Here is a 10,457-nt window from a genome sequence, read left to right on the forward strand (position 1 = left end):
CACATCCACACCCTCTCCAAAGGAAGGAGGAAAAGCTGACTTGGAGTCTCTAGACCATTACAAAGTAATCTTTGTATCACACCTCACTCCTTGAAAAGTGTTATTTTTATTGATGAGTCAGTGGTTAAAAAAAAATATAAATAAATAATAGACCAACCTTATCCATCACATGCAATGTATCAATTGGCTTTTTGGCCTCAGGAAATGTGTGAGCAAGTGACCAAAACACCTTAGTTCACAGTTGTGCACACGAATCACCTGGACTGCAGTTCACAGCTTAAAGGATGTGATTACACATCACAGCTTAAGTGGTGGGCTATGAAACTTCATCATGGGATTTCAGGTATATTGGCTTAGAAATCTTCCTTAACTTTTCCTGGTGTCGCAATGTACGACCTTGTTTGTGGGCGAGACCCATAGGAGGCAGATGGATCTGGAAAAGAAAATCCCACCAGTTAGGAGCAAACTGGGAAGAAAAAAGTCAGCATATATACAGACTAGGTGTCACTGAGATTTAAATAGTTTCTTCACATGTTGGAGAGGGCAAGTGTATTGTCTCAATCCAGGTTATTAGATTTCTAGGAGGAGCACTGTCTAAGGAGAGATTAGTGGTGTAACTTTCAGGCCCTAAATGTTGTGTTTATTAAAATCCTATGTTTTAGGCCTTAGTAACCTTGTTTTGCAGTTTGATATCAGACTGTAATGATAAAATACTTGTTGAAGTAGGACTGCTGTTCCAGAACAATAAGACCTAGATAATCCTAAAAATTCCTCAGTAGATGTCTTGAAGCACTGTGTGATTTATTCATACCTACTTAAGAAGTCACAAAATAACCCCAAACTGTATGTATTGAAAGCCTGCCTTCTTTTTGTCGTGATTATATATGCCACATTAAAATGCACAATCAATGTCATTGACTCCACAAGCAGAAGGAGCAATAGGTGACAGGCTCTTCCTTTGACTGACAAAGTCTTTTTATTTCATAAGACTCTCCGTGGGAGTCATGCAGCTGTAACCCCCCTAAGTGACTGGAAAACGTAGGTGGTAGCAGTCAGATGTTATTGTTGCTGAGGCTGTCAGGCTGTAAGATGGCTGTTTAGGTGCAAATAGTAGTAAAAGCACTGACTAAAGCAGGAGTAGAGATTTCTAGAATCTCAGAAATAATAATCATCTAGTTTGTCTGAGAGAGCTGATCCTTTGGGGTTTTGAAGCCACTGTAGAGAACGCATTTTAGGCCCATTTCTAGGAACACTGTTTGCCAGATGTGCACTGTAATTCTGTATTGTGAAAGAGATGCTGACAGTGACCATATTTTAAGCAAGAATCTGATGAAGATACAATTTGCTTTTCACCGTGACTGCATTGATCAGGGAACTATAGATGTGAAAATATAAACTAATTAACAGGAGTAGAGAGGAAGCCTCTTTGAGAGGCAACATAAAGTACTACAGACAAAAGTGACTGGGCAGGGAGGAAACTGTATTGAGTGGTGCAACAGAAGACACTGCTGCAACTTCCAGTATTTCAGTAATCTTTGGTATGTTTTTCTGTAGGAAGAAGGGAAAAGAAGCAGCAACATAGACAAGAGTTTCCACAGGACTTGATTTATGACCAGTAATGTAGGCTATGAAAATTATTGTATCTATGGCAGATGCAATTAAGTATTTTTATTCTCTCATTCTTGTTTGTTATTTGATTCCATTACCATCTTTTTCTACATTCTTTGGTCAGACAAGACTGGCTAAATATTCACAGGCCTTGGGAGTTTGGCTCAGACAACTCCATTTAAGCTTTGACTCCTTATTTTGAGAAGAAACCCGACAATTTACAGTGAAAGAAGATAGATGGAGAAGGTTTAAATGTACACTTGGCTCTGATTTAGCACACATTTAAATGCCAGCTCATCTGAAAATGCAGTGCAGTGACAGTGATGTAAACTCATGGTTTCATTGTGCAGGGAGAGCTAAGCAGGTAATGCTGAAGACTTTGTGACTGGATTTGTACTCACAGGTCTCGGGTAGGGGATATTATAGTGCAGTCCAATTTCTATTCTTGCCTCACATTCTTCTATGCACTGCTCAATCAGCTTTGGATCTGTTACCTAAGATCATACAAACAAATATTTTGTAAAAGTACAGCAATTAGCACTTGGAAGCACAAGTGTAAATGATGCACAGCCACATGACTTTCTTTAGCTTGTTCTGGCAATCCCAAGGATACAAGGATTGTATTGTTCCCATCCATAAAAGGTAACATCAGTATTTTCCTTGACTCAACAGCTCTGGGTGTGATGGTGCTGGATGTTAAGGCCCAGAGGCTGTCAGGACTGAAGCTAAAGGAGGAGTTTTTTACCCAAACATGGTATTTTCTCTGTAAAAAGACAATACACACGTAAACTACTAATACATCCATGAAAAAGCCACACTCACCCATCCGTCACTCTGTGAGGTAGCTAGAGGAGAAAGGAAAGACACTCCTTGGTGCACATTCTCTTATCATGCTATCCAGAAACTCCCTTTGAAGTCAGAAATGTGGTGTAAATTATGACTTAAATTAATTTTTTGACTTTGCATTACTTCAATTTAGTCCCAGAGCAATATAGGCTATAAATAAAAATTGTGATCTTGAATTACAAGAAGGACCTTTGATTACCATGGAGTCTGTATCGCCTCTTTCAAAAGGGGTTTGAAATTTCTTCCTTAAGAAAAAAATTAAAGTGGTTCTTTTAAAAGAAGTGCCAATAATTGCTGCTTTGAAAAGAAAAAAAGAAGCTGCTGAGCTCTGTTTGCCATTGCATGGGTAATGATACACTTAGCTAACTTTGTAAAGATCAAAAGCTGCTTCAATTACACAGGCAGTATCTTTGGAATTTAATTTTTCTTGGCACTTTTTTAGTGAAAAGAGACCTTTTAGACTTCTACAGCAGTTAATGAAGAGCTGAAATGGTTTGACTTTTCTCAAGGATGAAATTTAAATTATAACCCAAATACACCCAAACCATTTAAGGTGAATAAAATTTTGGGAACTCAGTTCTTATATTCGTATCTTAGCATCCAGTCACTGAGACAGTGCAAAGAGCAAGAGGAAAGAAGCAAAGAGCAAGAAATTCAAAGCTGTGAGGACACTCACGTGTTTGTTTTTTCGGAATAATGTTCTGGCCTCATTTTTAATGTACTCTTTCTCTTTAACAGTCTCCTCTGTCTGTCCTGATGCCGACTGCCATTTTTTGGCTATTTGAAATATCTTGCGGTAAAGGCCAAGAACTTTTTGTCGAGTCGCTGGGGTCATCTAGAAAAGACAACACAAACCCCCAGACATATGCATGAACATTTGAGTTGCTAAAAGGCCAGCAAGCAGTACGTGTTTTCACACCGTTGAATTAGTTTAAAAATATTTCCATCATCTAAAAATATGCTGAGCTGTATGAAAAAACCCTGAAATAGCTGTAAACAATAATTAGCTGTTGAAAGCTGGAGACCCAGTCCAGCAAAGTATTTAAACTGATACTTAAATCTGTCTCCATTCAAACAGCTTGAGCTCATGCTCAAAGTTAAGCACTTGGTTTAGTGCTTTGCTGAATCACAAGCCTGGTACAAGAATGCCTGGGTTCTGTTTCACGGCTGTTTTGCAACAGACATTGGGCAAGTCACCGAAACTGTAAGTGCCCCCCTTCCTGAGACGTCGTTGTACCAGTGCTGACCCTGTCTTTGCAAAGCATCTTGAGATCTGTGAATGAGATACGTGATAAACCCACCACGATATTGATGAAAACCTGTGTAGGCCTCAGGGGCTGAGAAGCTTGTTTGTGGTACCGTGACAGGAGGCAGTAGTGATTCAGCTGGAGTTTGATGTGATGAAAAGGTGATGAAAGCTATTTTATCTAAGCACTGCAGGAGAGGCAGACTAACTGTGGATTTAGGAAAGTCCTGAATGTCTTGATTTTCAGAGAGCTGTGTACCTGCTGAGCCCACTGAATCAGCCTCCAGGTGTGATAAGAATATTTGTCAGAAGAAAGAATGAAATCCTATTCTTGTTTTATGTAATTGAGCCTTTTATCATATAAATGGTTACACTATTTCATGCCAGACCACAGATATCCCTGAGACAAATCCACTTCTGGAATAACAACATTTCTGACGTGGATTAAGTTAACAGAAACAATGACTTCTGCTTTTGGGGCACCACAACTGTCAAAGGCACTTTACTGTCCCAAAGGAAGATGCAGCAGCACTCCCAAGTAAGTGTATGGATGCAATGAGGAACAAGTGTCAGGGACAGGACATTATCTGACTGTCTCAGGATCCATTTGCCAACCTGGAACCCTAATTACTGTGGCTGAATCTATCCTGAAATCAGACCTGTGTGCTGGGAATGGCTCCTCCAGAGGACAGTTTGGAGAAGGGTAATTCAGATAGCCTGAGCTGCCCTCTGGAGGGAGTGCTCTTTCCCTCTTTTCCTCCCACATGAGGAAAAGCTGCTTTCTAATGCGTGCACCCAAACTACTGTGGGAAGCATGGCAATGTGCTATCGCTCATCTCCTTGCAGTCTGTGGCAATTCCTGTTTTTCTGGGCTGTGGAAGAGAGGCTTGAGCCAAAGTCTTCCCAGGCCATTCCGTTCTCAAGTGGCTGCCTCTGCCATGGTGACTGACCAGAACGGGCCTCCTGTGGCTCCAGACACTCACCAAAGTTGGAATTACTGATACTAACGTGAAGACAGGATTTGGCCCATAGTTCTTTATTGTAAAAAACCCCAAACTATTAAATCCTAGGCTTTTTTGTCTTAACTGTTGCTATGATCTGAAGACTTTCATGGTTTCATGAACTCTTTTTCTCTGGTTTGTAAGAGAGAACAATTTTATTTTGCTATTTGTATTTTAACATGTTTAACTAATCATATTTTTTCCCCTAGATGGAAAATTGTTCTTCCTACCCAGCAGAAGGTATTTCTAGTAAATGTTTACGGTATTTCTAGGAAACAAATATCCACAACATTATAACTAAGTAGTCCCAGCTCATCAAACACTATGGAGTAAGTGCTTCAATTTATCCACTCTACAGCTCCACTTCAGGCAATGAAATTAGTCAGACACAAAGCCACAGATGAACATATATCTGAAAAATCACTGCTTACCCCTGCCCCATGCATATTTTGTACAGAAAACAAACAGTTCAATTACAAGGTCTGACCAAGCACAAACTGAGTCCCAAATCCTGGCCTCACCCCTGTGCTTTTATCTGAAGGTGTCACCTTTGTGGAGCTGATAATACTCTTTGTTCCCTGCTGACAGCTAATAAAAGGCAGTACTGTGCTAGAAACTTTCACCTTAGGTTCTCATGTAATCCATAAAGAAAACAAGAGGAACAATGTTAGGGGAAAAAATGTTTAAAATACAGGTTTCAGTTCTGATCTACACAGAGAATTTCCAAGGCCACAGCTTGGGCCAGCCCTTTGTTCAGAGCTGATCACACCTTCTGCTCTTGGATTTTAAACATACCGAGTATCTGTTTATAAAGATGTTATTGAAAAGTTTAGAACTCACTTTTTTTCCCCACTAGTTGTTCCACTGCCCTATCTAGAACTTACCCTTTCATTCTTTAACTTCTTTGTGTTGGAATTGCTACAGAAGTGTGTAGCCCCTCGTCTAGGCATGGGCTGTGCTTTTGCATTCTTGCTCTCCTTCCCACATATGCTGGATGATGTAAAAGACATTAAGCAGCTATTCATGTACACTCAGCAACCAGCTGCTCCCAGGCTGATTTAGTTGACAATTCCTAACAATACAGACCTGCTCAAAAGCCATTTCTGCAAAGATACATAAATGTAGGTGTGAGGAGCCCTTTACAGATTGAGGACCCCTGCCTGTCATAGGAAAGGATGAGAGAAAATAAGACAAAATTCAAAGCCTAGGTCAGATTCTGATCTGAGTGGGAGTATAAACAGAGAATAATTCCACTGAGAGCAAAATCACTTCCAACTTAAAATGTTGTAAATGAGATTGGAATTTTTTCTTTGGTGTAAACAGAGCCCACACTGACAGAAATGTAAGTGACGGTACAAGTCATGTATCAGGTGTAATTTCATCAAGTGACACTACTTTTATTAGTTTTGTGGGTGTGCAAAATGATTCTGAGTGGGATAGAAAGGAAGATAAGGAAGGCTTTCATGTCCTTGTAGTTACTCATCCTGCAACTTACATCTTTGGCATTTAAATCATAATTATATTTCACATCTCTGGAATGCTAAGTGGATGTTACACCACTTTCCCACTAACACCCATCTTGTGGTAGTCACACCCATTGTTTAACTTCTACCACCCTTCATTTTATTGCAGCAGGCAGCCCACAGAGGTTAACCACAGGCGTTTCTGTCAAAAAGTACAGGGCTATTGTATTAGCTGAGCAAATTTCGGGTGTTTGCTGCCACAGAACAAACCAGGAGAGGTCAAAGGTAGGTGTGTGCGCACAGACGTGTCACTGGGAGAAGCGGGAGGCTGCAGCTGGTTTGGAGCCCCCTGTCAGAGTCCGGGCTTTGGAGGGAAGCCAGGCATTGGCTTCCAAACAGGCACAGCTGGATGCTGGGGCAGAGCCCGGCAGCGCGGGGCTGTATCGCTCTGGGATCTACATGCAAACCCCTCTTATCAACAGCACATCGAGCACCTGAAACATCCCATTGTATCCAAACTCGCAGCGGAGATCTGAGCAGTTAATGAGTTACTGCGTGGTGAAGATGCAAACTTTTTTAACTGTTAATTAAAACAAATGATACCTTAGACTATAAAATGCCATAAGTTTTTCTTTCAGGAATAAACATTCCTTTGGATTTTTAGATAGTTGACCAAAAAATTCAATAATCTGAATAATCAGTGAAACATCAGTCTTCTTTTGCTATTTGCAGGCTTGTTTATAGAATTTAAAAGTTTATATAAAAATAACAAAAGGAATTTGTCAACTGTAAAATGACCCCAACAGTGCAGTGTCAAAGCAAAGCCAGGACTGCAGGCAGGCTGCACTGAGCCTGACCACAGATATACAGGCAGCTCAATCCTACCTGCTCCCCAGTGAGGGATGCCTGGCTCCAAACGCCTGTCCAGCACTCTCCTGCTCTCCGCACGGTGCCTTTGCTGGTTTTAAGACTATTTTATTTGATCCTTTCTTCTCACATCAAGCATTAGCTACTGACTTTAAAGGTAAAATGTGCCAGCAGTGAGTACGTAGAGGATTTTAGAAAACAAAGAGTGAAAGTAATGGCCCATGGGGAAAAAAAGAGGATCTTTTAAAACAATAGATCTCTTTTACATGCCAGCTAACTGGGGCATGTGTTAGTAATGCACACGTTGTGCTGGTGCTGAGAAATTATTTGCTCGGGGAGGAGATGGTGGGGAAAAGAACTCTGCATGAAGTAATTGGAAAAGGCTGCTTTGAACTTCTCAGATGTAAAATGTTTTACTTAGGAGCAACACACCTTTTCCTTGACAGCTGGTTTGTTACTGGCAAGGAGTCCTAAAGACACAGTGACAAACTGCTGGGCTGACTTGCCTTCCAAATCAAGCTGTGCTCACATCTCTTGATGGGAATAAATTACATCATTCAAGACCATGGTGTATCAACATTCTAGTGCAGAACACCCTCATGTTCCATACAGTGTGCCCCTATGACAGTCCAGCCTGTATGACCATCCACAGGTCCTCTCTGCTAATGTTTATTTAAGGAGATGCAGAAAAATGCACATATCTGGCCTTTTTTTTTTTTTTTAAGAGCTAAACAATACCACTTAGCTAAAGAGCGACCTGCAGTCTCTCTCCCGCTGCTAATGAGCAGATAATCAATCATTCCTTCCACAGTTCTCCCCAGCAATGAGAGGTCAGTAATCCATATTCATCTTTCCCACAAGTCTGCCAAAATGAGTCTTTAGTTCCTAAGGCAGCAATGGTTTTGGTCTGTTGGTTCTTTGAGGGACAGCAACTGAGACAATGAGTTCCTGTGGCACAAAGAGGAGGGGTCACAGATTCCTGTGATAGCTGGGCAGCTCACATGCCTTCCAGCAATACTAAGTTTCAAAATTCAGTTTCCACAAAAGTAATTTTGTCTTCTTTTGCTCAAATCAAGGTCTCAGTGGCCTGTGACAGCTGGCACCCTGCAAACGCCGAGCACATGTGGCTGCAGGATGTGCCTGGCAAAGTGGAAACTTCATTTGATTGTCATTCTTGATTGAACATTCATACCTCTTTTTTTTAAGATTCAGCCAAAACCAAATCATAGCGAAACTTCAATCACAGCTAAAGTATTCCATCTCCACATAGTGAAAAACAGACTAGAATGACAGATCATATTCTTCTATGATGGTGTCACATCCTCATTTCTACCAGTGACAGAAGCCTGCAAATTTCAAGACATTCCATTAAGGATTTATTTGACTCAATTCTCACTGTTTCCATCTGCAAGCTGCAATCACAAATATATGCATCTTTGGTGAAAAAGAATGAAATTACTGAATCAAGTTATTCAGTAAGGGTATCTGAAATCAGGGTAACTTTCACAGTGTTTAGGATTTTCTAATGCCAGTGTCTTTCTGCTGGCAAATTGATCTGAAACTCTGATCTGAAACCCCAGTCGATACCTCTGAACCTGCCTCTCTAAGTCATTGAACTGACACTGTTCATCAGCTGGGATAAGAACTCTGCCATTCTATCTCATGCCTCAGATTTCTGACTGAACTTGGATCTCTTTTAAGCTTTCTCTTACATATGGAGCAGTATTTTGATCAGAAAAAGAAAACTGCATGCAAAGAGAATATAATTAAATAGTAAAAGCAAGGACATGGATTTTATCACTGGTTTCCTGTATCATTTTAAATAAGCCAATTTGCAGAAAATTAGTATTCTACAACATTCTTTTAATTTGAATAAACGAAAGTCTAGTCCCTTTTGATCAGTTTTCATTCTTTTAGTCTGAGGTGGTCGAGGTATTATCTGGTTTTAGTAGGACATACAGACTCTTGCCCTGGGAATGCCTCCCATGCCATAGGAGCCTGAGGAAGACCAAAATGCTGACTTAGACTGTGGAGAGGGGGAAGGGAAACAAAAAAAATTGCTTTACTTATTTCTTAGCTTTCTCATGAAAAGCACACAGTGTCCAGGTAAACTCTAAAGCAGTATGAACTTGTCTCTTGTCTTGTCCAACTGTCACTCATGTTTTCATACAGTTAGAATGGTTTTCTCCTCCTTTCTGTTTAGTTCTCAATTACTTACAAGTAGTGAAAGAGGTTTTAATGCAGTGTGAGAAATATAGCAGAGAAAATGAAGTCTCTGCTATCCTTGGATGGCCTTGCTTATATAATATAGAAGCCTACAGAAATATAACACCATGGACACAAACCCCAGTATAGATTTATGCACCTTATTCATACCTTGGCTTCCAGCCAAATGCAACTGAATGCATGAATAGAAATATTTCCCAGCATTGGAAACACCCAAGCTTAAAAACAGGTATTAAGGCCGGCAGAGACACAACCCTCCCTGCCCCTTTTCTTACTTCATTCTGAGGGTCACTCAGTGAAACTCATTGATGCTCACTGATAGACATGACTTTTAGTCACTATTTGAGAAGCATAGCAGGGCTGTAGGCTCAGAGAGCTGTGGGCACTGAAGGCTGTGGGGCACAGAATCACTGAATCAAAGACCTCTGAGACCATTGAGGCTAATGTGTGACCAAACATGAGCACGTCAACTAGACCACGGCACCGAGGGCCACGGCCAGTCTTTCCTTGGACACCTCCAGGGACGGTGACTCCACAACCTCCGTGGGCAGCCCCTTCTGATGTCTAATCACTCTTTATGTGCAGAAATTCTTCCAAATGTCCAACCTAAACCTCTCCCGGCACAACTTAAGACTATGTCCTCTTGTCCTATTGGCACTGAACGCTGTGGGCACCGAGCACTGCGGGCACGGAGCACTGTGGGCTCTGAACGCTGGGTGCACCGAGGTTTGTGGGCACTGAGCACTGTGGGCTCTGAATGCTTAGGGCACTGAAGTTCGTGGGCACCGAGGTCTGTGGGCACTGAGCACTGTGGGCACGGAGCGCTGCCCGCCCCGGGCGCCCCCGCAGCCGCCGCCTCCGCCAAGATGGCGCTGCCACCCCCGCCGCGGCCTGGAGCTGAGCGGCCGCTGGGGGGCGCTCCAGGCGTGGGCTCCCTTGCGCCCCCCGGCGGCCGGGGCGGCCCTGCCCCCGCAGCCGGGTGGAACCAACGCGCGACGCGCGGGGGGGAGAGCGGGTCAGCCCACTCCACACACCTCCACCCCCTCCTCTCCCTCCGCCCTTTCCGTATATCCACACCCCCTCCCCCGCTTTACCTTGGAGCAGCCGCGCCGCGGCCCCGCCCCCGCGGGGTCCCGCCGCGCTCCGGTGGTCGCCTGCCCTGCCCTGCCCTCACCGTGCGTGCGGCGTCGCCGCGCACGC

The 10,457-nt window shown here is 42.6% G+C and overlaps 1 protein-coding gene across 3 annotated transcripts; it reads right to left on the reverse strand.

The window, feature by feature from the left end:
- Positions 1 to 87: 87 nt before the first annotated feature.
- LYRM1 (LYR motif containing 1) lies at positions 88 to 10,452 on the reverse strand. Of its 3 annotated transcripts, XM_051809080.1 has the most exons (5): positions 10,352 to 10,438; positions 8,224 to 8,377; positions 3,131 to 3,289; positions 2,010 to 2,102; positions 88 to 433 (listed from the first exon to the last, which is right to left on the reverse strand). In XM_051809080.1, the coding sequence occupies exons 3-5, from the start codon at positions 3,287 to 3,289 to the stop codon at positions 317 to 319; spliced, it is 369 nt and encodes a 122-aa protein (XP_051665040.1). In that variant the 5' UTR covers positions 8,224 to 8,377; positions 10,352 to 10,438; the 3' UTR covers positions 88 to 316. The 3 variants fall into 3 exon arrangements, with proteins under 3 accessions (XP_051665040.1, XP_051664961.1, XP_051664873.1); XM_051809001.1 differs by lacking the exon at positions 8,224 to 8,377 and having other exon boundaries at positions 10,352 to 10,452; XM_051808913.1 differs by lacking the exons at positions 8,224 to 8,377; positions 10,352 to 10,438 and adding an exon at positions 5,586 to 5,800.
- Positions 10,453 to 10,457: the final 5 nt, after the last annotated feature.

This window comes from Manacus candei, unplaced genomic scaffold (genome assembly GCF_025592945.1).
Source record: "Manacus candei isolate 608988 ecotype Guabito, Panama unplaced genomic scaffold, ASM2559294v1 h1tg000002l, whole genome shotgun sequence".
In the NCBI taxonomy this organism is placed as follows: Eukaryota; Metazoa; Chordata; class Aves; order Passeriformes; family Pipridae; genus Manacus; species Manacus candei.

Coding starts and splice junctions, on each gene's coding strand:
- LYRM1 (XM_051808913.1), bottom strand. CDS start 5,726: ATGAATAGCTGCTTAATGTCTTTTACATCATCCAGCATATGTGGGAAG. Junction 3,290..5,585: donor AGAAGTTAAAGAATGAAAGG/GTAAGTTCTAGA, acceptor TGTCTTTTCTAG/ATGACCCCAGCGACTCGACA. Junction 2,103..3,130: donor TATTCCGAAAAAACAAACAC/GTGAGTGTCCTC, acceptor GTATGATCTTAG/GTAACAGATCCAAAGCTGAT.